We start from the raw sequence: 13,963 nt of genomic DNA on the forward strand, positions 1-13,963 counted from the left end.
TCAGTATGTTTTAGTTAATTTTTAGTATATTTTTATTAGTTCTTAAATAAAAATCACATTTTTGGATTTTACTACGAGTTTTTGTGTTTTTCTATGATTTCAGGTAATTTCTGGCTGAAATTGAGGGACTTGAGCAAAAATCTGATTCAGAAGCTGAAGAAGGACTGCAGATGCTGTTGGATTCTGACCTCCATGCACTCAAAATGAATTTTCTGGAGCTACGGAAACCCAATTGGCGCGCTCTCAATTGCGTTAGAAAGTAGACATTCAGGGCTTTCCAGAAATATATAATAGTACATACTTTGCCCGAGTTTTAATGATGCAAACTGGTGTTCAAACGCCAACTTCCTGCCCTATTCTGGAGTTAAACACCAGAAACAGGTTGCAAATCAGAGTTAAATGCCAGAAACAGGCTACAACCTGGCGTTTAACTCCAAAAAGAGTCTCTACACATGAAAGCTCAATGCTCAGCCCAAGCACACACCAAGTGGGTCCGGAAGTGGATTTCTGCATCATTTACTTATCTTATGTAACCCTAGCTATTAGTTTAGTATAAAAACTACTTTTAGTGATTTATTTCACGTCTTTTGACCGATCTTTGATTAGTTTTATGCTATCTTAGACTTTCATGGGGGCTGGCCATTCGGCCATGCCTGGACCATTATCACTTATGTATTTTCAACGGTGGAGTTTCTACACACCATAGATTAAGGTGTGGAGCTCTGCTGTTCCTCGAGTATTAATGCAAAGTACTATTGTTTTTCTATTCAATTCAAGCTTATTCCTATTCTAAGATATTCGCTTGGACTTCAACATGATGAATCTGATGATCCGTGACACTCATCACTATTCTCAACCTATGAACGCGTGCCTGACAACCACTTCCGTTCTACCTTAGACTGAGCGTTTATCTCTTTGCCTCCATTCTGAAAGATCGGAGTCTTCGTGGTATAAGCTAGAATTATTGGCGGCCATTCTTGAGATCCGAAAAGTCTAGACCTTGTCTGTGGTATTCCGAGTAGGATCCGGAATGGGATGACTGTGACGAACTTCAAACTCGCAAGTGTTGGGCGTAGTGACAGACGCAAAAGGATCACTGGATCCTATTCAAACATGATCGAGAACCGACAGATGATTAGCCGTGCGGTGACAGCGCATTTGGACCATTTTCACTGAGAGGACAGGAAGTAGCCATTGACAACGGTGATGCCCAACATACAGCTTGCCATGGAAAGGAGTATGAATGATTGAATGAAGGCAGTAGGAAAGCAGAGAGTCAGAAGGAACAAAGCACCTCCATCCGCTTATCTGAAATTCTCATCAATGAATTACATAAGTATCTCTATCCTATTTTATATTTTATTTATATTTAAATTATCAAAATTTCATAACCATTTGAATCTGCCTGACTGAGATTTACAAGATGACCATAGCTTGCTTCAAGCCGACAATCTCCGTGAGATCGACCCTTACTCACGTAAGGTTTATTACTTGGACGACCCAGTGCACTTGCTGGTTAGTTGTGCGAAGTTGTGAAGAAGAATTGAGATTATGATCGTGCGTACCAAGTTTTTGGCGCCGTTGAGATCGCAATTTCGTGCACCAATTACAGACAGAAAATCCGTCTGTAAATCCGTCGGTAAGGTAAAATAATTTTTTTTAGATTTTTCTATTAAACCTGTTTTCATGCAAAATAAATATAAATTTAATAAATACAATTTTTTTTATCTATTTTGTATTCGAATATTTATAATATTTCAAAAAATAAACAAGTTCATCGTATTATCAAACTAAAAGAAAAGTACTATAAACAAACAAGTTAATATAATTAAAAATATAAACAAAATGTATTGATACATCAACTATAATAATAAATAACAACTATACATCAACAAAGTGTATTGATACATCAACTATAATTCAAAACCTAAACTCAATGTATTGTTCAACCATACTAAATTTATCATGTATTCAAAACATAAACTTTAATGTATTCTTCTGATAGAAGAGCGCCATTGTGAATCGACTCCTGAGCTGCCTTTGCAGCAGCTAACATTCTTGAAAATAATAGCCGTGTCTCCCTTGAGTAATGATCCTTTTCTTTCTCTTGGACTTTCTATGTTGCTATTGAATTCCTCAACAGTCCAATCCTCACTTTCAAAATCACCCTTCAGGACACACAGCTGGACCTTCAAGGAGGGACCATCTCTTGTAACTAGTTTTAGAGAAAAAGGAACAATCAATAACACTTTCTTTTCTTTCAAAAGCTCAAGTTTAAGTTTCTCAATATGAAAATACACAAACAAACAACTCACTTCAGCTAGAAACAGATAATAGATTAAATACTCACCACTTTTCGAATTGCAGGTTCCAAGATCAACACCATGTCATTGGTGGAACCACTATTGGAAAAAGGGCAAAGACGTTAAGAGGTGTAAAGTGCATAAAAGAAAGGTGAATCAAGAGAAGAGAGGTACCGGGTGTTTGGTAGTGCTGCTTTTTGTTTACAAAGAGGGAGCTGAAGGTCTCTTTCATCATTACCCTCATCATAAACTATACAAGATGGGACACTAGGAGAGACAAATAAAAGTTAGCACATCAGCAGAAAAGCTCACTCATACAGGAAGCCCAATAATGCAATCACACAGCAATATATTATCAAAATGAGCCAAATGTTAATGTTGACTTGAGATGAGAGTATGTCAAGAAGCAACAGCCAACTTAAAAAGAATATTAAGTAGAATTAAGAAAGATATGCAGCAGACACTGAAGGCAAGTAGATTGCCTGAGACCAACAGATAGCTATGTCATAACCTGCTGGAATTCCAGTAACACAAATCGTCAATCCGGAGAAAGGAAGGACCTTGTATGACTCCTGAGGAACAACACGATGCTCCTCTGAGCATTGCTTTAACTATTGGTTTCTTCACTATATTCAAATCCCACTGCAAGACACATAAAGGATATTTGTAAGACGTATATCATGAATATCCAAACCTCCACAAAGAGTGGATGAGGGATAATGGGTTTTTCAAATTTTATAAAAGAAGAATGGACATCCTGAATAATTATAATTGTCAAACAAGTTTTTGAAATGGCTATATTTCCACAATCAAGTAGACCCCTAGATTCGGTGTTTGAGATTTGAGAGGGAGTCAGATAGACCAATATTAAACATATGATCATAAAAATCTAGCTAGCTAATTAACCAATATTAGTAGATGTCATAATAATGTTGTCATGGAATTTAATTATACTAGAATAAGATTAATAATGAGATGACCTTGTAACTTGTATCATAGTTGCTACTTCCTTTGTTGTATTTATAAATTATAAGTAGGCTTAAATGTCAATGTTCCCTCACAGAAGCCATTGAATATTTGTCCACGCCCAGCTTCTTGTAAAAGCTGATCTTTTCCATGCAGCCTCTGAAATGAAAAATAATTAAAAGGGACTAATTATTTTATTTTATTTTGATTCATGGTAGCAATTTTGTTGTGTACTATATGGTGCATCTATATATGCATTATTTAGTTCTGCAAGAAAATGTATTAATTACAAATCCTATATTTTTAAGAATATAGTCTATATTTTAATGAGTTATGTTGACCACCAACTCCTTGTTGCTCTGCTCTTGCTCCGTCAGAGCTATGATGTAATCATAAGTGCTGATTCCCTAAGTAACTCAGCAATAACCATAACATTTGGCACAAAAAATGTACACTTAATGAGAATTACCAGAAAGATGAACTTGTAGAGGATTCAGAAAAGGGTACACAAATATCAGAATATTTTTCAATTAGCTTCCATCATTTTCTTTTTGCTTTCTTTTTTCCTCTTAATGCCTAATGTTTTACAAATGAAATAACACATTGAACCAGATTAATGATGTAGCAAGCAACTGCCAAGTTACCTTTTCAACAAGGAGGATGTGAAAGAAGAAAAGCTGTGCAACAGGCAAGGTAGCAATCATAGTCAGAATGGTACAAACAGACTGAAAACAAAAGAAATGAAATATATTTCGATTTCCGAACACGTAATAAAGTAATATGTTATAGCAGTATAATAGCCATGTACTAAGATAAGAGAAAGACAAGGCAGAATGCTTACCACCACAATGACAAAGGGATTAGAAACTACTTCCCAACTTGGAGGAGATGTCAGCAGAAAACTGCTTTCTCTCAACAAAACCATAGATAAGCACAAATATCCCAGTCAACCATTGATAAGAAATTAAAATTGTATCAAAATTATCATGAAAAAGAGATAGGGATAGAAATTAAATGATAAGATAAAACTCTTGTATTATTATTTGAACCATTCTCGAATGTGATTCCGTTAGCTTGTGTTAAAGTTGTAATTAACTAGTCCAAGGGGTTTCTACCTTTTTCATTGCATGACACTATTCATCTTTTGCTTTTGCTTTTTTTTTTTTTAATCTTATCTAAAAGTCTAAAACATTATTTTCTTCAATCAATAATGTGTAATAATCACTAACCACATTAATAACCAACCACCCCAAAATTCAAAATCCCTGAAAAAGTATTTTGGCCTGTAGATCAGAGTAAAGGCTAGAGCATATTATATATAGCAAATAACTATCGTGTGTTACTTTCAAAAACTCCTTTTATACGAAATGGGGAATTATTTATTTTCATAGATTAGGTTGTTAGCCCTTGAAGAAAGGATCGGATAATGTTTACAATACAAGAAGAATCATAGAGATCAGAGGGAAGGTCCCTAAAAAGTTTATGAACTATAAATATAAGAGTATTACATTGGAACAACTGAATTGTTAAAGAAAAGAAAAGAGACATTGGAAAGCTTATTACCTGATCGAAGTCCTTGTTTATAGTTTTTAGCATATGATCTGAGGGGTTTTGAAGAGCAGGACAAGGAAACCATTGGAAGCGAAAAACTACATACAAGATGATGTTCTTATGATAGTATTATAGAAATGATGGGCATTGAAAATATGAACTAGTTAGTTAGTTGGTTCTTAATTGTATATTAACCTGAATTGCAGCAGAAGCAGGTCCAAAGTAAACTGTTTTGCCAGCAGAGAGCAAACAGAGATTATCAAAGAATTGAAAAACTTCAGCACTAGGCTGATGGATTGATGCAATAACTGTCCTTTGAATGACATCTTTATGATCAAGGGATTTAATTCTTTTCATGACATAGTAAGAGGCAGCACTGTCAAGTCCCCTTGTTGGTTCATCAAGAAATAAGAGTGTTGAGGAGTCTTTTAAATACAAAGCAATTGTGATATCAAAAATGCTTTGCAAATCAGAATTTAACACATGCAAGCAATGAAAACAAATCTAATAAGCATCGACATTAATGAAAGACAAGAACTGATGGGAAGAGGAATTAGAAAGAACGTAGCGGTAAAACCTACCTTTAACTTTGTAAGAAAGCTCTTCGGAAATGAGGGCGCCAAGTAGTGGAAACAGAGTATATCTTCTTCTTAGCCTCTTCCTCACTACATAGTTAGCAGAAAACTCAAAAATCAAAACAGGAGGAAAGAAAAAAGAAGCAAATTAGGCATTGAGATTGAGAAAGAAGGACCTTCCAAGAACTTGAGCTAGTTGTTTCATATGCTATTTATATAAGCTTTCTCTTGATCCGATCTTGAATAATTCCATTAACCATATGAAATGAATAGTTTGATGAGGAAATAATTTTGCTACACTTGACCACCATTTCCCCACACACCAGGCCTGAAAAATAGCACATTACTGCATATGAAAATCATGTAAATATTTTAAAGCTCATACCTTCCAAGAAGAACCTCTGAATTTACAGCACCTAGAGCAAGCTGAAACAAAGAACACAGTTTATTAACATCAACTGATATTTGCCAAAGTAATCAGATTTATGAGATGGTTTACGATATTGATAGGGCACAAAATTATTGCTGTTAATCTCATTCTAATCAGTCACAGAGTAATTTCAATCTATGTACTTAGCAGATTGCATTTCATGAACTGGTATTTATAGTTCCTTCAAATGTAAAATTCAAACAACAAATCTTCCAATTCCTTTTTCCAATTTAAGACTATGGTAATCTCTCCATCTTACCTCAGAAGCAGAACGGCAGAAGGCACAATACATTATCTTCAACGCAAAACTTTTAGCCATAACAATTAATGGAGCTACTTTCAAAACCAAATTCGAACCTTGAAGAAGATTCAAGAACAAAAATCTAAACCATAAAACAAAAGTGGAATAGATCGAGTTTTAGATGCAACAATAACGTATGAACATTTGAATTCAACAAAAAAATATAGCTTAATAGCAATTCCAGAATCTAAAATAGATAAAGAGGTACATGTAGGTTTCAAATCTGGTGACACGATGACTCGACGAGGCTGTGAACGGCGAGGATGGATGGCGCGAGACAGAGAGAGACATAAGCTGAGAGGCGGCAGAGGGAGCTCGTGCAAGCGAGCAGTGACAGAAGGAGCTCGTGCGACGCGTGTGGCGACAAAGCAGAAACGACGGAGAAGTCACACTTGCCCTATTTTCAACTCGAATCAAAGAGAGAGGAGAAGAGCAAGCTTAAAGGAAGGATAGGAGAAGATGAACGGTGATTTGTGTTGAATAAAGTTTCATCATGGTGTGTTCCATCAGGGTTTAACTTATTTTAAATTTGCGAGGGATTTATTAGATGTTACAGAGGGATTTTGTTATCGGTGATAGTTTCAAATTTCAATTTCAATTTTATCGACAAAGTTACCGAGAAATGTTAAAATTTGTCGGTGAAAAAAATTTTTATTTTTTATAGATGAAAAATTTGTCGAAAATCTGTTGGTATTTTCGATAGTAAAATTCTGTCAGAAAAATTTGTCTGTAATCTGTTGTTTTCTAGTAGTGACCTGCATTGTGGACATGATTACTGGAGGCAATAGTCGTTGAAGTCGGCAAAACATTTTAAGAACCTTCTTCAAGAACTTGCCTCCAGTATCAGAACACGTACATTCAGGACAAAACATTTTATAAACCTTCTTCAAGAATTTGTCTCCAATATCAGAACACCCACACCAACCATGACCAATATACTACTTTTTTTTTTTTATTCTCTACATCATTGCTTTCCATCATTGCAACTCTCTCTTTCTTTTATCATATGCATATGCATGTCTTATGTATGTATATTTATATGTATAAATGAGTTGGTTTTAGATTCATGGTATCAAGAACTTTGTTTCTAATAATGTGAGTTTAATTTTGTCAATCTTTCACATTCATCATCTTTTTTGTGTCATTATGCTCATGAACATATTTACTTATATGATGTAGGGAGGGATTTACCTAGTAGGCAGTAGCTATATATATGAATCAACTTTAATTTGTTGCATGCATTATTTATTTGTTATGGAGTTAGGTTGTATACTAGCTAGCTAGCAATGAGACCCATTATATTTTACATTCATTATATTACATATTTGGCCAAACAAAATATGTATAAATCCATCATATGCTTAGGTCTAGCTAGATTTGTGTTACATATGCACATCTTCTTTCAAATATATTAATCTAATGATCATATTATCAAATACAAACATCTATTCACACACTAAAATTAGTCATATCATATATTTATGTATTATATATGTAATTTAATTCATTTTTAACACAAATTTTATATTTTGATGATTGATTTTTGTAACTAATTTTAATATATATTATTAATGATAACACTGAATTAATTAGTACTGACAGCTAGTTAGTTAGTATACTAGTCAATGTAACTACTATGACACCAGAATCTGTTATTGCTGTTAAAAGAGAGCTATCTCTTTTAGCTTTCTATAGGATATGTATATATAATATAGAGCAGTGTGCTGTATTAAAAAATGAATTGAAAATTGACTTTGTATTCATTCAATAAAATTCACTCTATTAGCATTCATTCTTTGAATCCTGCTTTACTGTTACTCTTTCTGTTTCATATTTTTTTGCTGTCCAAAAACTAGTGCTTCAACAATCTTTTTATGGTATCAAGAGCCTTGTTTTTGTACATGATTCATAGCTTCAAATGCTACTAATTTACATTCCTCGATATCTTCATCTTCCTCCTCATCATCCAATTCAACATTCAATCCACAATCATTTGACTATTCCATAAATGACAAACTCAGTAAACACAATCATAAGATTTGGCAACAACAAACTTCAGTTGAGATTAAAATCTATTAAATATAAAATTAAGCAATTAAAATCACAGTTGAAGATTACAAAAAAGCATGGTTGAGAATTGAGATGCACGAGATGAGACACAAAAATAAAAAAATTGTAATAAATATCGTCGCTATCGGGTATCGATACCCAGTCAATCGAGTAACAAGCGAAAGTACTCACCACTATACTACAACGACTTCTTGTTCCAAGCCCTTATTACAATTAATTTAACCGATTAACTCTTTACGATTGTTCGTGAGATCAAAACCCGGAGTGAGTAGTGTCTCCAACTCACCATTGTTGAAGGTGAGAGTAACATGGAAGCAGCCTTCTGTTCAACATTTTAGAGATCTTCTCGTGCTGGTGTGCTTCTATTTTCAATCTCTGATTTCTCAATTGATTGTTTTTATCAACGGCATCTTGCATGCATTTAGAAATGTATAAGTAAACAAGAATATCTCTGTTTTTGTGATTGTTTTAGTGTAATTATTGGGTAGCAAAAAATGATTCCGATGGCGAACTCCCACTGTTTTTAGCAACAATGGTTCTGTGGCAATGATAAAGCAAAAGTGAAGAAGAAAGCTTGAAACCCATTAGGACCCGGAATTTTAAAAGAATTCATGTGAAAAATAGCTGTTTTGACTTCCTACATAGTAATTGGAGCAGTAAGATCATTGTAAGCTTCCTCATTCAAAGAAAGAAGAGACACATCACCAAGGCAACCCAAATCAACATCATCCAAATAACAGAATAAGTTTTTGTGGAAAGACTCTGCTTCCTGACTCAAAACCTCCGGATCAGTTTTCCACACTTCATCCTTAAAAAAAAGGCCATAAATCTTATTATGCTTCATTCGCACAAGAGTTTGAACATAAAAAAAATCTTGTATTCCTATCCCCAAATCTTACCCACTGCTATCTGGACTTTTGGAACCATAGGAGCTCTTCTTGCACTAGAGTATTATTATAATCAACAAGCGATTGTTGCTCTTTCTGACACAAATAAATGCTATTCACCACTTTCAAATGCTTCTGCAAATAATTAATCTAGTGCTCTAATTCACATTTCTTAAAAAAAATATTACCAAACACCTTCGAGTTAAACTCTAAGAAATTTTTCTGCATTTTTAAAAACTTACCATGAATTTCTCTATTACCAAACCACCATGACAGGTTCACAATATCCTTATATCCAAGATAAATAGCCCAAATAACAACAAATCGAAAAGATCGATTCTCTTTAGACCGAGGACGCCCACCTATTTAAATATTTATATTCGTCTTGAATATTTATGCATTGTCCCAACTTTTGTTATCTATGAATATTTTAATTTTTTTTTCCATATCTATCGTGACCCATGAGTATGTACGGTCCCGTATTCAATTACGATTCGTTTCGGAACTTAATTAATTTATAATTTTTCTCTTAACATAAATTTATGGTGAATTCTACCATGTAGAGCATGGATTTTTTCTACATGTGTAGAATGATGCTGGCATTACTAAAACTTGACAAGTGTCTCTAGCAAGAGATCATTTCTGTCAAAAACAGTAAAACTAACAACTTGTGCAGACACTGTCCAACTTTCATCACGTCAGTGAATTGAGATTAACAATAGACAATTATCATAATGACACTGAGTGAGATTAAAGTTAATGATGGATTGTTATTGGGTGTTGGACTTAGTCACTGATGGACCTTGGATGTTTTTGCAATTAGGCTTGAAGACAATAGAATGAGAGTTTTTGGAATTTTATTGTGTGGGCTTAGGGTTATGGCCTCTAATATATAATTTGAACAATTTATCAACGAAATAAAATAAAAAAAACAAAACCAACAACCCAAAATCAAATCAGATTTGTAACCACTCAACATAAACATATACACTTGAACGGTCTATTTTTATTCCACTCTCATAGTGCTTCACCTTACTTCATCCTCTCAAAATTCATCTCCTCTTTATTGAATATTTTATTATTCCCAATTTTCCATATACACCAAATAACAGCGAAAAAAAAAATCATAATAAAATAAAAAAATCATCCATACTTCTTTCATGATTTTTCTCGGGATGCCTTACATTCGTATATATACAAAGATAAATACGTATATGAATAAAATATCAACATGTATATATCTTAATAACAAGTAAATATTTTTTTCGACAAATTATCAACGTGCATATAATGGTAGAGTAATAAAATAAATAACCCAGCCATATACATGTATATATATATATATATATATACTTTTAAATATAATAAAATATTAAATATTCATATATACATATCAATCAATCAACTTTAATTCTGTAGCACGCTTAATATACACCAACAAAAAAAAATAAAAAATCAGATTATGCCATCAAAACATGTCATACCTACTCTTTTTATTTTTATTATACTTTTTTCCCTGTTATTTGGTGTATATGGAAAATTAGGAATAATAAAATATTCAATAAAAAGGAGATGAACTTTGACAGGACGAAGCAAAGTTATGCGCTAGGGGAGAGGAATAAAAATAGAACAGTTCAACAACATTGAACAAAGTAGGTTTATATGTTTATGTTGAGTGGTTACAGATGTGATTTAATTTTGTGTCATTGGGTTGGTTTTGTTTTTTTTTTTTTTATTCGTTAGTAAATTGTCCAAATTATAATATTAGAGGCCATAAATCTTATTACAATTTTAATTTTTTTTTTGGCAAAATTACAACTTTAATTTTGCTTTCAAAAATTTCAAAACTGAATACTAAGCCCGCATAATAAAATTTCAAAAACTCTCCTTCTATTGTCTTCAAAGCCTTCTTGCAAAAACATCCAAGGCCCATCAATGACTAAGCCCAACACCCAATAACAATCCATCATTAACTTTAATTTCACTCATTATCCTTATGATAATTGTCTATTGTTAATCTTAATGAAAGTTGGACAGCGCCTGTACAAATTGTCATTTTTACTGTTTTTGACAGAAATGGTCTCTTAAGAGAGACACTTGTCAATTTTTAGTAATGCCACCATCATTCTACACATGTAGAAAAAATCCATGCTCTACATGGTAGAATTCACCTAAATTTATAATATGAAGATAAACAAATTAAATTGAACTCATCAATAAAATTTCAAACATAATTAAGTACCTCAAAAACATAATTAAATAGAAAAATAATTCTAAATTATTCACAATAATACATAACATATAAATAGGGAGGAGCAAATACTCACTTATCAATAAATGGTTTGCTAAGGTCCCTATCAAGATTCCCACGGCCTCTGAATGATTCTGAGCCCAGGCATGGATTAATGGATTAATGCATTGGACGTAGTATCAACTATTCATATTCATAATCAGTAGTATATATTGGCACATAGGACATATCTAGAATGTTTCTTTCTTTTTGGAGATTAGAAAATTGCAAACAAAACTTTGAACTTATGAAAACAATCAAATGCTCCAAAAAAAACACAGTTTAGTGTCTGCTGGTAGTTTTAGCATCAACTGCTATAACTCTTGCCTTCTGAGAACTAAAGTGGTGATCACCAGCTTGTAAAAAAGCCAGTCGAAACCTTCAATGAAGGACACAGATGATTGTTTTATGAGAATGAGACTAATGGCAGGACACAAACTCATGATGACAAAAATGAATGTTATATAGATTAAGAGCTAGATCATTTTCCAATAAAAAGAACCAAGAAATGCAGAGTACAAAACCATAGTCTTCTTTCTCTCTATCAAATCAAGTACCTTTACAAAGTTTTTAGTCCATACTTAAGACCCTTGGAACTTTAATATACGGCTCCTCATAGCTTGGAACAGCACCAATCATCGCATCCCTGTGAAGCACAGACCGAAAACCAACACATTTGAATCAATAGTTTTTCAACTATGTCCAATTGAAACATAATGATTAATGGATAACTTCATTTTCACCTGTGATCAAATGTTTCCGGGACATTGTCGCGCAAATTGTTTTCGGTCTCTGCAGATATCATTAGAAAAAACAAGTTTAAGAACTACCAATTATGAAGGCAAGCCAATGATCAATCCTATTTCCATTCCTAGTTTGCTCTCGTGTAAAAAGAACACATATCATGGAATGAAAAATTTATTGAGAACAGGAAAACACTCTTAAATGATTGAAAAGAAAAGGATGTATTATATGAACAGCATCAATCACTCCACCATGTAAAACTAGTTGAAAAATTTGGCTAAATGACATCAATAGCATCAAACTTGCAGTTCCAACAAATGAATGTAAAGTAGTAACTGCACACATGATAAATAATAGGACGCAATAGCATTATTCGACATATGTAGCCGACCTTATCTAGTTAGTGGGATAAAGTTTTGCTGCTATTGTCGTTTAATATTAAGCAGTAACAATTTATGATGGAATTGGAACCGGACAACTATAAGATATCCTTTTCATCATAAACTGTAAACATGCTTTTTACATTCTAAATTAAGTCGTATTTACTCTCCATGTCTTGAATTATTAAAAGGCAATAAATTTTATTTCATTTAGTAATTATTAGGATGCTTAAGAGAATCAATTAGGATAAACCATTTCTTAAGCTGCATTATGTTTTGCAATCTGGGTGGAAAAATGATCTTTAAATGCCAAATTCTTGTACTCGGTGGCAACACCTACTTTATCACTAGCGGATTTTAATCCGGCATCCATTTAACACTGAAAACTTCTATTTTTCACCATTGGATTAGATTTGGTGTTCAAAAACACCATATTTTTTGGTGTGCAAATATTGCAACTCATCAAAGTGAATGCTATCAAAGATAAGCATGTGAACACTAGTAGCTGAAAAGTAATGATGAAGGATATTGAGAACCTGCTCTAATGGAGGGCTCAACGCTTTGGAGATCAACATCATGAAGTTGCCCAAACCTGCAACACAAACCAGTTGCTCAATTCCTCCTTGGGTTTTAGCTATACCATAACTGAATGTTTTGTTCCGCACTTTGATGTTTTCAAAGAATTTAACACATAAGAAACATAGTTTAAAGAAAAGTAGCAAATTCTTTGGCTAAACCAATGAATTGTTGAACAACCAAATTTACAAACCCTCATAATTTGAATTCAAATGAGTTATATATACCAAAGATTAAGATTATCAATCAAACTAAATTCAAATTCCAACATACTAAAACCTAAATTCTAACCGATGTTATCATTGCTTTATCAACAATAGTAAGATTCCGGGAACATACTTACCAGTCAATCACCTGTTGAATCTTTGGAGCAAATTCTTCAATCTGCAAATAACAAACTAATAAAAAAAAATGCCAAACCCCAAAATAGTGAAACATAAAACACGTGATACCACAAAGAAAGAAAACAAACCTCATCTGGGGTGAGAGAAATTTGAGCTGTTTTTGCCAAACGAGACACATCTGGTGGTTGGAGAGAGGGACATGTGCTCTTAGATGAGAAGCTCCTGAACTTCAACAACTTCTCCTTCTTGTTATGAATGCTAAAGCTTAACCTCGGAGACCTCAAAAAGCTACCACAAAACACAGCATATGAATATGAAGCTCCCTTCACCATAGCACCAACGCCACCCATCTTCCTCCAAAATTCTCTAACCCCCTTGCTCTATCCTCAAAAGCTTCGAAACAACATCGGTTATCAAACTTTTCCAAAATTTTCATTTTAGTCCCTCGGGTAAAAGCCAAAATTACCCCTTTGGTCCTTATATAAATAGAAAATCTTTTTTATTTTCAAAAGGGCAACTTTTTTTATTTTTCTCAATTGTTGTTTG

General features: G+C 33.4%; 1 protein-coding gene and 1 long non-coding RNA gene across 14 annotated transcripts; both read right to left on the bottom strand.

Moving 5' to 3' along the window:
• Window positions 1-1,807: 1,807 nt before the first annotated feature.
• On the bottom strand, window positions 1,808-6,624 carry LOC112722868 (uncharacterized). 10 transcript variants are annotated; one of them, XR_011867912.1, is made up of 14 exons: window positions 6,335-6,619; window positions 6,085-6,208; window positions 5,781-5,821; window positions 5,572-5,723; window positions 5,402-5,485; window positions 5,016-5,208; window positions 4,833-4,918; window positions 4,111-4,171; window positions 3,914-3,946; window positions 3,284-3,428; window positions 2,864-2,945; window positions 2,478-2,570; window positions 2,351-2,402; window positions 1,808-2,215 (listed from the first exon to the last, which is right to left on the bottom strand). It is a non-coding gene; the product is annotated as an uncharacterized lncRNA (long non-coding RNA). The 10 variants fall into 10 exon arrangements; XR_011867908.1 differs by having other exon boundaries at window positions 2,478-2,945; window positions 3,914-3,994; window positions 5,016-5,047; XR_011867907.1 differs by having other exon boundaries at window positions 2,478-2,945; window positions 5,016-5,280.
• Window positions 6,625-8,278: 1,654 nt separating this feature from the next.
• LOC112722872 (glutamyl-tRNA(Gln) amidotransferase subunit C, chloroplastic/mitochondrial) lies at window positions 8,279-13,941 on the bottom strand. Of its 4 annotated transcripts, XR_011867916.1 has the most exons (7): window positions 13,546-13,941; window positions 13,417-13,457; window positions 13,034-13,089; window positions 12,117-12,165; window positions 11,931-12,019; window positions 11,411-11,468; window positions 8,279-8,606 (listed from the first exon to the last, which is right to left on the bottom strand). XR_011867916.1 is itself a non-coding variant. In XM_025774052.3 (6 exons), exons 1-5 carry the CDS (start codon window positions 13,765-13,767, stop codon window positions 11,944-11,946), a joined length of 444 nt encoding a protein of 147 aa, XP_025629837.1. In that variant the 5' UTR covers window positions 13,768-13,941; the 3' UTR covers window positions 11,318-11,468; window positions 11,931-11,943. The 4 variants fall into 4 exon arrangements, 3 of the variants coding, with proteins under 3 accessions (XP_025629837.1, XP_025629838.1, XP_025629839.1); XM_025774052.3 differs by lacking the exon at window positions 8,279-8,606 and having other exon boundaries at window positions 11,318-11,468; XM_025774053.3 differs by lacking the exon at window positions 8,279-8,606 and having other exon boundaries at window positions 11,318-11,752.
• Between the last annotated feature and the right edge of the window lie 22 nt (window positions 13,942-13,963).

The sequence above is a fragment of the Arachis hypogaea genome, chromosome 11, assembly GCF_003086295.3.
Source record: "Arachis hypogaea cultivar Tifrunner chromosome 11, arahy.Tifrunner.gnm2.J5K5, whole genome shotgun sequence".
In the NCBI taxonomy this organism is placed as follows: Eukaryota; Viridiplantae; Streptophyta; class Magnoliopsida; order Fabales; family Fabaceae; genus Arachis; species Arachis hypogaea.